The sequence below is a fragment of the Rhinolophus hipposideros genome (genome assembly GCF_964194185.1).
Source record: "Rhinolophus hipposideros genome assembly, chromosome: 6".
Lineage (NCBI taxonomy): Eukaryota > Metazoa > Chordata > Mammalia > Chiroptera > Rhinolophidae > Rhinolophus > Rhinolophus hipposideros.
The window spans coordinates 64,168,073-64,182,401 of NC_138052.1; the positions used below are offsets into that span (position 1 = coordinate 64,168,073).

The 14,329-nt window shown below is 32.9% G+C and overlaps 1 protein-coding gene across 1 annotated transcript in view; it reads right to left on the bottom strand.

Annotated features, from left to right (window-relative positions):
• TMEFF2 (transmembrane protein with EGF like and two follistatin like domains 2) overlaps positions 1–14,329 on the bottom strand; it is a 231,445-nt gene that overhangs the window by 202,065 nt on the left and 15,051 nt on the right. The window contains exon 4 of the mRNA XM_081051612.1: positions 12,869–12,895. Within this exon, the coding sequence (XP_080907738.1) occupies positions 12,869–12,895 (27 nt within the window). The remainder of the gene's footprint in view (positions 1–12,868; positions 12,896–14,329) is intronic.

Sequence of the window (14,329 nt, forward strand, 5' to 3'; positions counted from 1 at the left end):
CCTTTTCATAAATTCATTCAGCCAGTCCTTTGGAGTTCACTAAATTGGGCTTTGCCTTCGGTGAGCTTTTGCAGGTGCAGGAAGAGGCACCTGTCCTAGTCCGCGATGCAGTGGCAGATATAGGATATGCTCGCCAGACGAAGACTTTAGTTGTTGGTTTAAAACATGGTTGAGTGGAACTAAAAAGTTCTGAATCTGAATCTCTTCCCCTTTCCAGACATTAAAAATGTTTGTATTCTATTCTACCCATCTTTATCTTCTTGTCCTGTTCTCCCCTCTCCCCTCAGGTATTGTTCCTACAGAGAGAGGGATCAGAGGCGAGTTCTATGAATGTTTATGCTGTCATGTAATGGCAGCCTCAAAACTCTTTTCTAACTTTTTAAAAATTTACACATACTGCCCAACATATATTCAAGAGTTATCCAGAATTATATGACAGCAAACACTAAAAGAAATTGCAATATAGGTCTGTTAAAGACTTTTCTTACAATATACTGCTTTCCTACAGAAATTCCCAAAAGTTTTGCCTTAAGACAGGTAAGTATTTGTGAAAAAGACTGAGAAAAGAGAATGATTTCAAAGTGGTGAAATACATTTTTATGTTTCTTTTTTGTTTTTTTTTTTTTGTTTTTTTTTTTACATTTCCAGATTGAAGCTTAAGTATCCTTAGTCTAAGGTTCAGGAGGCGAGTCAAGTAGTTACGATCAGTAGACCATTAATTAGATCTTCAACACAGGGCAGTAGAGAGAAGACCACTAATAAGATTGCAGGGGCCAGAAGACAAATGGATGGGTTGGAGCAGAGTTTCTCAGAAAGACTGAGAAGTCTTTCATATGTGACTAAAGTAACCAATCGTCCCAGTTTTTGCAGGACGGAAAAATTCCCTGGGATGCAGGATTTTCAGTACTAACCCTGGAAAGGTTTTGGGCAAGTTGGAACAAGTTGGTCACCCTATCTGTGACTCTTCAAAAGGGGTCAAAATATGCAGTATTTACCAATTTCACTTAACTGGACGTCCTCCGGTATAATAGCATTTTGAGGCATCTGAGTTCTACAGAACACATTTTCTAAAGTGCTGGGGTAGATGAAGGTTGTCAGATCTCCTATTCAGCAGACTGAAACACTGATTTCAAACTTTGTCTTATCTGGCATGAAAGAAAACTATTTTTCCTAATGAAATATCCTCTGGTAAGATTAAATGCTATTTCAGATGGGTGAGAAAAATGCATGTGGAGTAGAGTTAGGAAGAAAGTCTACCTCTGGAACACTTTTTTCTAGATTTTCATCTCAGAACATATATGTGTTGGGGGTATAGAAACAATTGGGGGGAGAAATGCTTTAAATAAGTAAATATTGTGTATGTTAATATGGAAAGAAATGTTAGCACTAAAAATACTGCATCCCAGGGAATTTTTCAGTCCTGCAAAAACTGGGATGATTGGTTACTTTAGTCACATTTGAAAGTTGAATATGGAAAGAGTTGAAACATAAAAAAATAATACAGCCTATCCAAGCCTGAAGCTATTTAAAAGCCCGCCTTTTATGTTTTTTACTTGGAGACAAACTCTTTTTCTACAAAATGTTGAACACCACTGCTTTCTCTTTTCTTCTTCTGACATTTTGCATTGAGAAGTCCTGTTCTCTCTTACCAGACTGCTCTCCTATCTTGTTTCTCCAAAATCTTTTATAATATCTTAAATATCTTCTTTTATATCTGAACATTTTATTCCTAGTTCATTTATGGGGGCAGTAATGAGAAAGAACATGGAGATGTGGGTAAGAGGTGTGACTCAGAATTTGTGGAAGAAACAGAATCACTGCAAATTTCTTGAGGAATGACATGTCTTCCAGCATTTCTGATGTCTTCACTAAGTGAGTCAAGAGCTATAGTTAGCGGTTACTGGGAAGTATAAGAGTGGTCTCCTTGTGCACATATGCATTAATTAATTCCTCTTGCAATCCCTGAGCTGTCACTTCACTCATCCATCCATTAATTTCACAAATATTTATCAAGTACAGTTCTATGAAATTCTTCCGGTTGCATCTTTACTTTCAGTCAGATGACAGTGAGGTGACTTACTTTAAAATTTCCTCAAGAATCTCTATGGTATCACATGGAGGCTCCATTTTTCTCCTCCATATATACTATTCCATATATCATAAGTTAGAAGCTGAAGTTCATGGAGTTCTACTCTCTTATTCCACTAAATTAAGTAACTTTCCACCTGTAAGGAACTAATATCCAGTGTTTTATTTTCCAAATAACATTCTTTTTATGGCTAAAGCACATTTTATATGGAGTAATCATTGTAATTCCTTGAAAACTCAGAAAAGATAGGCTTTTTTTCACTAGTTCAATGTCAAATTAAATGAAGGCATCAAATGGATTTCCAAATGATTCTATTCTCTGGCAGAAGTCATTTGGTATTTTAATAAGTAATTTGGATGTGGAATAAAGTATTCACATAGGGTAAAATTACCTCAATTACCTACAAACTAACTAACTAGAACCCTAAAATAACTTCAATTTTTTTCTCTGCACACCACTTTTCAGGAGAATGAGGAAAATCACAAGTGAACATGTTGATATACTATTATCAGATGCCATGTACTTCAAAAACAAAGACTGACTTTTATTCTAAGGATGATGGGCAGCCATTGTTGGGTTGTAAGCAGGGAAATGGTAAGTTCAGACAAGTATATTATATAAATCATTCTGACTGTACAAGTAAGGGAAAAACAGGACAAGGCTAGAAAAAGAGATACCTGTTAAGGAGGCTTTTTTCCCAACATTTTATGAGATGACTAGGAATTGAAATAGGGGATTGATGGAAGGTCTGGAGATCGAGATATGAGAACTATTCACAAGAAAATCCATAGAGTATGCTGATTTATAGGACTGGACTGGCTTTATAATTTTGCAACATTCTACTTCCAAGCAGAGCTTGCATAAAGGAGTTCTCTCTTCATAAGAGGCCAAGGGATATTCCTGAATCAATGTCTTACCATGGTTGGATAGCATGGAACTCAAAGCAGTGAGAGCATGAGCTTCCAGAACATAACCATTAAATATCACCCCACTATTTAAGTTGCAGTGTAATAACTGTACTACTAATTTCCTTTTATTCTCTAAACTGCCAGCTGTGTTACTCTTTAATTATATTTAAAAATAACACCTACTTCAAAGATAACCACATTCAAGCTGCTACAATGGTTGTCTTTTGAGTAACTGAATAAAATCCTCAATATTGTAAACTCTCCCAACCTCAAGGATTAGATCTCAAACTGCATCACAAAGCTCAAAGTGTTCAAGAAAGATGACACCATATAGCTCAACATGTGTTTTCACAAAGTTTCCACCACTATTACTTAAATCAATGTGTCAGAAATTCTACTTGCCAAAGGTCATGTTATTAGTGCTACAGTCTCTAGAGAAGACGGTCAGTATATCTTAAACGACTCTCACCCTAATTCAGTGCTTATCAGATCATGCAAGATTTCTTAATTTAGCCAGGACCAGATATGAGCAGAGTCCATCAGTTTTGTATAGATGTTATCATAGAAACGAGCCCCCTCTTTAATGATTCCATCAATAATGATCATTCTGTTTAGGGCCTTCACCAAAGGAAGGTAATGACATAACAGCCACCCAGTCAGCCAAACTACAGGATTCAGGAGTGAGAAAAGCAGCTGGAAAATGAGAGAAAATGGGGGAAAGATTAAGTTTATAAGAAATATTATTTAATTAGGAATAGATTCAGTTTTAATGATCTATCTGCAGAACAGGTTCTTGGAAGCATCGGTCCAACCTTATTAAAAATCCAGTTCATTCCCCTTTAATTCTTCTCAGCGAGAGATAGCAGCCCAGAATACAAAACTAAAAGATTTTTCAGAACCAGTTTACTAACTGACAGTAACTGGAATAATTCTTTCGGTTTGACTCACTGAGCCAGGATGCAAACATTACTTAAACATATTGTTTTCTATTTATTCCTGGATTTTTTTAATCCCAAAGCTATAACAAGTGTGTAATTTACCAGAGAAAATGAAATTGCACTTCGTTAAGTACACATTGAAAATCATATGTTACAATATGGATTGTACATTTAGTACAGTAAAAAAAAGCTATATTTTCAAATCCAAACTTGAAACAAATTAAATACAATTTGGCATGCACTGCAGCATGCAGAGAGATTCTTATGTATTAAATACTGTCTGGAAACAAGTGAAATGTTCTGCTTGCTTATCAGAATAGGAGAAGGACATCTTAAATAAAACCTCAAATACAAAAATTCCTTAAGAGAAAATAAATGGATTGACTACAGTAAAATCTAGAATAGCTATTCAATAAAGATCCACAGACAATGTCCCTTAGATGGGTAGCAGACTGGTTGGTATATGTATGATAGACAAGGAAGACTCCAGAGGATATGCCATAAACGCTTTAACATCAACAACAACCAGTCAAAAGAAACTTTGTTTTTTTGTCTTTTATATTGCAGAAGACTTTGCCACTCTCTTCCTTACTGTAACACTGCATTCTCAATATAGCAGCCTGATTGACTGTAATATCATCAGTCAGATCACAACATGCTTCCCTGCTCCAGACCCTCGAGGGCTCCCAGTACACTCACAGGAAGAGCCAGTCCCCATAGGAGAATCTACAGGGTTATGCTCATCTTTCGTCCTCATCACCAAGTACCCTGTCACTCACCTTAGTCCAACTGACATCCATAATCTTGGAACACCCCAATTATGCACCTGCTTCTAAGCTTTTGCATTTGCAGTTCTGGAATGCCCTTCCCTCACTTATCTGTAAAGTTTGCTCGTTCATTTTCCTCCTTATCTTTGTCCATGCCTTCCTGAGCACCCCAAACAAATTAGGAACCCCACCCCTCATCTTCCCTTATCTCACTTTTTCCATCCTACATAGCGCTCACTACCATCTGATAGTCTATGTTTTTTCTTGTTTATTTTTTTATGGTTTGGGTCACTTCACAAGAAATGAGCTCTACCAGAGCAGGAATTTTGTCTGTTTTGTTCCTTCCTTTAAATTTTATAGACTGCACAGGATGCCAGGGGCAATGTCGACATTTTCCCCTTGTCAACTGCTGGAGCGTTGCACCAGACAGCTCACAGCTGAGTCCCTCTCCAGGTCTAGTCTGCAGCTGAAAGAGCCTTCTGGCCCAAAGTAACACTCCCTTTTGACAGTTGCCAACATTAGTGGTGGGGAGTAAAGGCACAGCCCTGTTATCCCAATTCGCATAACTCAGAGGGACCAACCCATCTTAAGAGCCTCCTGCAGACTTGCTGTGGCCCTTTAAATCTGCACCATTTTAACTTCTCCCTTTGCCCAACCCTACTTTTTTTCCCTTCCACAAATGCTGATTCTGAGAGTACTACTCAATAAACTTCGAATGCACAGATCTCAACCTCAGAGTCTGCTCCCTGGGAAACCCTGCCAGGATCATAGATGAAGAAACTAAAAACAGAGAATCTAAGTAACATGTCTATGGTCTCACTACTAGTAAGAGGGGAACCAAGATCAAACTCACAGTGTTTAGCTCTAGAGCCTGAGTTTTCAACCACTATTTCCTACTACTAAACGCATAACCATATTTTTTCCCCAAGAATTTAAAGTATATTAAATACTTAGAGCAAATACTTATAAAAGAACAGGAATGAGGTTAGGGATGGGGGTTTAAAGAGGAAATTAATAGAAGATAATAGATGACCATCGTTAAATGCTATGAACTGAGAATTAGGATTAACTTAGATAGCAAACAACAAAAACCCATAGGGGTTTGAGTTCTACCTTGAGTAGAACAGGTAGTTTCAGAAATAAAAGTGAGAGTTGGAAGGGAATAAGGAGATGGGATAATGAAATCTGATATGCTTCTTGATAGGGTTGATGATTTATATAGACCACAGAATATAGGGTCTGGTATAGTTATTACAAAAAGTTACTACAAGAGGTAAGGTAATCGTGTAGACTAGTTTCCTTCCTTCTTGAAGTTCAAGGACTGGCTTAGTTACCATGTGTATTATTGTTGGAATTGTGGGTAAGATATTCATCCTTTCTGATCATCATCCAAAGTCTGTTATTGTGATTAAATAATGCTATACTAGTGCTTTTTATAAACCACAGTTTGTTTTAATAACAATTACACATGAGGTAGGCATCCTTACAGATTTGTCTAATTCATGCTCGGCTATCAAGCAGAAAAGTAATAAAACCTTCCCTTCTATTTTAAGAATCTCTTTCTAGAAAGCACAAATTCCCTTAGAAAAATTTTGCAATGTTTAGAGCTGATGGAAATTCTTCCTTGTAAGTATACTGAATCCCTCATATTGTAAATCCCTGCAATTTCTTCCTTTTTGGTTTTCTATGGAGGCAATATGCCTAACATTATAGTTTTAAGAATAATTATTCACTGTTTTGAAAAATTTAATGTTTTTCTTTATTTCTTATCTACTCGTGTAACTGCAGTTTTTCTGATATCAATAATAAATTTCACTTCTTTTCAAGGTAGGGAGCCAGCTATTTCTGAATACTGAGAATTGTGATTGGATTCCTAGATTTCTTATTATTATCTCAGCATCAATACATTAAACTATGAATGGTAAACATCACTAATTAAAAGATTCAAACTTCTAATTAAACTCTTCAGAGAAATTATATTTTTAGAGTAAATGGGACTAAAGAGAAAAGGTAATATAAATTCTTTCAATTTCAGTTTTAATTTTATGGAGTTCGAAGTGTTTTGCATTAGTTTATTATAATCATCTTTCCTATAAGTAGATATTATTCTCTTTTACTAATAAAATAAGTGAATCTCCAAGGACATTGAGAGTAAGAATCAAATAGGTATCCTTCGAGCCAAGTAAAAATCTAGAATACAAATTTCCTGATTCACAGTGCAAAGCCATTTCTCTGTCACACTGTACACAATTACATTTCTTTTCCTAGATACGGTTTAAAAAACCCATATGGATGATTCAGACAAAAGTTTGTAGCATCCATTTCATATTCCCAAGCAATCTTCTCTGGAATATCAGACTATTACTGTCCTACTGGAAGAAAAGTGATTCTTATTTTTAAGATGGTAGCCTCGTGTGAAAACAAAATATATGTTGATAACACAGGTTCCTTTCTCTTCCCTTTTTATTTTCCATCATTCTGACGTTGTTTTTCTCCTTTTTTTTTTCTGTATTTTTCCAATTTCATTGTCCATTACATGTTCCTCATTCATTCTACTCTGTTTCATTATCAAGTATTATTATTCAATATTGTTTTTCTCTGAGGTAAAGAAAAAGCGAAATGTATTCCAAGCTATGGAAAAAAGAGATAAGATTTCAGTTGAGGTTCAGATGGTTCTGAACCCATCTTCAGATTGAACAGCAGCCCTTAGGTGTGGAACAACAGAAGCGGGCGTAGTTTCTGCTTTCTCACCTGTATGTACTACCCTGGAAGAATCTCAGACCTTGCATATGTACATGGTAGTCTTCACTGAGTTAGTGTTTCAGCTAAAGCTGCTAACAGTTAACGCCTGTCAGACTTTGGTTGTGATGTGAACCCAGTGGAGAAAATACATGGTGAGGCGTATTGTGTTTGCTATAACTTGATCATGACAGGAAGATGAAGAAGCTACAAACTGAGGTCAGGAAAATTAACGAATGCAGCAACATGGAAGAAAAAAATTACTTAGCCTCATATAGGAATATTTTATAAAATGAACGTTCAGTTCCTTGTTATTTACAATATATTTAACATTTTGTTTCTGCAGGGAAATACTTTTCTTTTGATAATGTAAGTCGTAATTTTTCCCATTGTGTGCGAAAAAGAGAATTTACGCGTCATCTCCTTGAGTGTAAAGAATTGTGTCATATATATGTTTATTACTCCAGAAATCTTGCCACATTACCCAAGTTATATTTAGGCTTATTCAATGCACCTAAATTCCTGAACACCATCAAATCTACCTTAGAAACATTAAGGATTTTTAAAAAATGATTTTCAAGTTCTCAAACTTCTTACAATAGTGTTACCCAGTTTTCAGCAATCCACATAATCAAAAGTGGCAGCCTTAGGTCTATCATTTGTTATAATGTAAATATTCCTTGTTCTATACAAAATATATATGAAGTAAATGTCTTAATTATGGATATCTGAGTAATATAATACAAAGATAAATTACACAGGGCACTTTTATATTAAATAAAAACATATAACTCGTTTTCTATAACAAAGTTGTCATAATAACAACTACCTGGATAATTAAAATAAAAATCAGGCTTCTTTTATACAAATAATGGACATAAATTTAATTTGATTTATTATTGTACATATCTGACATTAACCTATTAACGAATTCTCTTAAAACTATGTAATTATACAATGAGTTGTATAATTAGTCCCAGTGCTTCATCATACTTCATGAAATTATACCCATTGTATCTATGCCATGTATCTTAGACACATTTTATTTCTAGAGACATTATCATACAACTTTCCATATGCTATTATTAAAATTTAATTGTGGATTCCTCCAGGTCTATTAACAAGATAATACATTTATAATTATTTTAATTGTTGAAATATTGTTTTCATTTTACTGGGCTTAGTTTTTTTTTTATATTCGGGATCTATCAAAGGTCTAATCAATCCAGAAATATTTTTTTAAATACTACAGGAAAATATTCAGAGTTGTCTTTATAACATGACTAAAAGACTCTGAGAGAAAAGCAGGGGTTAAAAATTTAACTACCCACACAATCCTAGATTTTGAGAGGAGGCTCTTTTAATACTTTTTTCTTACTGCAGTATTTGTTGCTAAAGGAAGTCAGTGGGTGGATAAGATGTTATTATCCGTCCTACACAAACCCGTTTTTGTATTTACAACATTAATTCTCCATATATATATATATCAGTACTTGAAACACCAACGCCTTTCTTCCACCTATTTTCTGAAATTCTTTGAAATTTGGTTCACACATTTACCTTCCCATAAAATGCATATATGGTCAATTATACTTTATCCTGAATTTTTTTCAACTTTGTGACTATCCCAAAAGGTTATTTGATGTAGATGCCTTTCCAAATAAACATTTTTGCTTGAAGACAGAATTCTACAAACAGCAGATCTTAAGTTCAAAACTAATACTACAAAATTATTCTTTGTGTTAATGAGTTTTCTTAAACACTAGAAGAAGATAGAGTCACTGAAATGGGAAAAGCCAACTTTTAAGATTTTTATCCAGCATTTGTTTCTTATTACTCAACAAGTTAACTTTGTGAATGAATGCACATTTGCAGATCATGCTGCAGACACAGTAAACATGTCATACCTATATAAAGACAGCCCTTCGAATTGTTTCATCAGAATAAACACATCAATAGCTAAAGATTTTTAAATTCCCTATAAAATGTATGCTAATAAGTTAATATAAATTTTATGAAACCTGTATATCCCTTTTATATTGTAGTAGAAATGTTTCCTCAACTGCACTAAATGACAGGTATGCTCTTGTGCAAATTGGGTTAAACTTAAATTATTTTTTAAATAATCAGGTCTAATCTTCATTGCTAATATAATATTCATTCATGTAAAAATATAGAACAATCCAAAAATTTATAAAGAACTCACTCAACACCAGAAAAATCTAACAACCCAATTTAGAAATGGGTAGAGGACCTAAATGGACTTTTCTCCAAAGAAGACATACAAATGGCCAACAGACATATGAAAAGATGCTCAATGTCACTGACCATCAGACAAATGCAAATTAAAACCACAATGAAATAATCACCTCACACTTACAAGAATGGTCATCATCAAAATCAACAAAAAAGTGTTGGTGAGGATTTGGAGAAAAGGGAATCCACTTGCACTTTTGGTGGGATTTAAAAATATACAATTGTCACCCCAATAAAATTAATAAAAAAAATAAATAAAATAAAATAAAAATATAAAAAATATAAAAAATAAAATAAAAAAATAAAAATATAGAACAATCCATAAAAGGTGAAAATTGATGTATTTTAAAGTGATTTTGGATTTGGAGTTTTAATGATATCATTTATGATAGTCACATGTATGTATTACAAATAAATTTGTTCACTATTCAGATCAACGCAGTCCAGTTGGGAATTATATTAATTTTTGTTAATATAAATTAGAAAAATAACCATTAACCATCCAAAATGCTTGGAAATATGCTCAATTATTCATCAAATACAGATTATTGAGAATATATCCTATAGAGATCAGTTAGAACAATTACTAGCTAGGATTGTTGTACTAACCAATCACAGATAATTCAATCACTTTTGGTTAATTCAAAGGAAACTGATTCTGGCTCCTCTGATACTTTGGTATTGGGAACAGAATACAAAAGCAAGTCCCTCCTCTTTATAGCAGAGGTAATGAGTCAAATATATGTTATGTACAATGCAATGGATATGTGAATTGGAATTGTGCAGGTCATTCTAAACTAGGTTTTTAGGTTCAAGTTATTAAGCTTTTTTGGGCATCTTGTAATACAATAAAAAGTTAAAGAAAATTAAAACCATTAGCATTGCAGAGCAAATAACGACTTAAAAAGAAATTCAGTTAAAATAAAACTGTTCAGTCTCTGATTTAAAAACAATTTATGCCACTAGGAGTAAATACTCATTATCACAACTTTCAGAACAACTACTTTTAAAAAGTACAGTTCAGAAATAAATGGATAATATGTTTGTTTTTTTCTAAAGCAGTTATCTTTTAAGAACTTGATTTTCCCCCTAGTTACTGTAAAGCATCTATAATTGAAAGGAAGAGTAAAAAAGGGAGAAGAAATAAATGAAGAAAAGTGGTTTCCAACTAATGCATGAAGTTTAAGTTATAAATATCATATTCATGAGATTAAAATTGTTTCCTAAACAAAATTACCTTATTCAGATCATAGGATAGCATACTGAACCAAATATTTCAATGCAAAATGAAAAGTGAGGAACTCTCACAAGGAAGAGTGAGGAACTCTCACAAGGAAGAGTGAGGCTGACTTTACTTTTACTTCCATGTGCTGATTACACTGAATGATTTACTTCCATGTGCTGATTTCCAACCAATGAAAGTTGGAAATTAGTTTCTGAAACATAAACTATGTCTAATTATTAAGAAATAAAGAAAAATAAAGAAATGATGTATGATAGGAGACTCAATTAGAAAAAAGTATATCATGATGTTTTAACAGAACATAGCAATAAAGATATTGCGTATTCTGTAATCTACTTAGTTTTGTTTTCAAAGATGCTAAAAAATTAATGACACTTGTTTCATGAACAGTGGAATAGCTGAAGCTCAACACAGCATCTGCAAAATTAAGTAAACTACACATAAGACTAAATACCTGGAAAATAAACAGAATTTTGCATAGAAACCATTTCCTTACAAGAGCAATATTAAAATTGATTAATTTGTTAACATTCCAATCGTAAAACGTCTATTCAGGGAACACGATCTTCTTTCCTTCCTTTTTCTCTTTCTTTAGGATTTAATTTGCTCTTCTAAGCTGTTCTTTTCAAATCGCTAAGAAAACTTTTTTTAGGACTTCCATGTTAATCAGCCACAGGGGAAAAATAAAATTTAATTTCTTAGAAATAGTGAAAGATTGTTCTAACACCAAATGACTGTCCAATGCCATATGACATTAAATACATTTAATGCTCTCATGGTACTAAATCTTGACTCCTGTTCAATTTTAGTTTTCATGGGGAAAAAAAAAATGTGCTCCAACATGCTGCTCTAATTGTGTTCTCTGGGTATTGCTTATTTGAACTAGTTAAACCTCTCATTATATAAGACTACTTGATAAATTTTAATGTGTTGCCAGAACTAGAGACGGTGTGCAGTAGAGTTCTGACTTTCCTGAACCTAAGGACTTCTTTTCTTTATTAAATCAAATTCTGCATTTAAAAACTAAAATTTACTTGGAATCATACATTTAACCATTTTATATACCTTAAACAAAGCCTTGAGAATATTTACATTTTTTATTCATTCTGTTTTTATTATTCTTATTGAAATTATATATGTGTTTTTGTTTTTTTTCTTGTGCATAAAGGTGGAATTTTGTTTGGATTTCATTTGGAAAAGCATTTTGGGAAATTTACAATGAAGGCTCAATCCATCAATAAAATCTTATCTATCAGTGAGTACATCAGATCAAATTTTAGAAGTTTCTAGCTCTCTTTTATTTGTATACGTCATTAAACACACAACTAAACAAGGAAACATATATGTATTTTATTTTAGTAAAAGTAAATACAGACTAATTTAATTAAAGAAGTAACAATAGTATTTTATTTTCACTGGCCTGAATTTTGTTTATCTTGTTTTGCTTTTCTTTTATGACCCCAAACTCCTTCAGTTTCAAATTATTAATTTGATAATTAAGACCTGTTTACAGGATAGTTATGCATGTGTTAATATTAATATCTGGTAATTGAGGTCAATATTATAAAAACTCGATATTTAAATGATTAACTCATGAGTTTTTTTCTGTCCTGCCAAATATGCTTGGAATCTTCTGTCAGGAAGTTTTGACATACATATCTATCTCAAAGATAACTAAGATGCAAACAAATAAACAAACAAATAAATAAGGAAGATTCGATGGAGCTAGAGTTCTTAAGTATGATTCATAAATAAATCAAATAATTTGCATGGCACATGTATTTCCTTAATAAGAAGAATGGCATTGTTTTGTTTTCTCCTTTCTTAAAATGCAACATGTCCTCTCAGACATTTATAATGGCAAATACATAAGTAATAAACATCTATGTACATTTAACTCTTCAAATATATAAAAAGACAACTCCTACCTCCATCTCCAGATCCGGATCCTGCATCTGGGGGGGGAAAAATAAATACTTTGTTTTCACTTGAAAACATATTCAAAAAACATGTATGACTTTTATTTTTTAGTTCATGTTTACTTTCAACATTGAGATAGTAATATGATTGAGAAAATACTAATACTTAATATGAAAATATGTATTCAGATCAATTTAATTTCTATAGCATAACTTATAAATCTTCGATTACTTTCATATTTAAACTTTATGAAAAATAATTATCTAGTTTCAAAATAATTCCTAAACATGACTATGTAAAATCTCTCATATATTTTTATTTTAGTCAGGATAAATTTGGTGTTTTTAACAATGACAAAAAATGAAAATGAGATGCTTATAACCATCAGTGAGATTTAAAAATTAAACAATCTAAGACGTGGCAAATAAATTTATAATTAAGGCTTTTATTCTTATAAATCACATGCACAAAGAGAAAAATAGTTTAAAAATAAATATCTTTTTATATAATTGTTAATGTATTTTACAAATACCACAATTGTGGATGAGTCTATCTGTTACCAAGAGAATCCTTTATTTTTGAAACCAGTAGAAGAATGAGATTAATTTTGCCTTTGTGCTTAAAATTGGATATACCGTAGGTGATGCTGGATGGAAAAAAAAAATCCCTTCTGCATTTTTCTCTATCTCTTCTCTCCCCTCCCTCCTACATAGTTACAACTGGTCAAAGTTGTCTATTTCTGAGAACTCAGTTTCCAGGAACACCCAGTTTTCTAGTTGGAGTCAAGACTATTGAGTTTCCACCTGCTTCCACCTGTTAAGTATAGACATCATCTTCCTTCTGCCTCCCTAATCTTTTGCATTCTAAATACATTTGGTTAAGCATTTCGATGTTAATACTGGAAAATAAAACTAATTCTGGTTTTCTCTGTCTAATATGCCCTAATCTTACACTGAAGTTTCAACCAGGGTTCAAGAACTATATCAAATGCCACGTCTATGAATTTGTGTTGAACATTTTAGTCCAATTAAAGTAAAACATTACTGCTACTTGTTTGCCACCATGACACTTTATTGAAAGGCACTGAATTGAAAGAGGCATGGTGTATAACAATCCACAGAAGGCTGACACATACGGAAGAATGAAATACTCCCCAATCATCTTCCTTGTCATCATGTTAGGCATTAGTATTGCCATGAAAGAGCAGTAGTTTGGATTATCAGCCTTGGTGGCGACTCATATTAACTAAATGCACAAGGTCTAACACTGTATTAAATCAGAATGTCAAGTCTTTAATTAAGTGCTAATGTAACTAAGGTTTATGTTTCTGGGCCATCATATGCTTTTTTTTAAAGGCAAGCTAATTGGTAAAACAATCTATAATCTAAAGAAACCCTTCTTACTAAATGTAAAATAAAATAAATATTTTAATCATATTATCTGACTATTTAATTATAACAGGTCAAGAA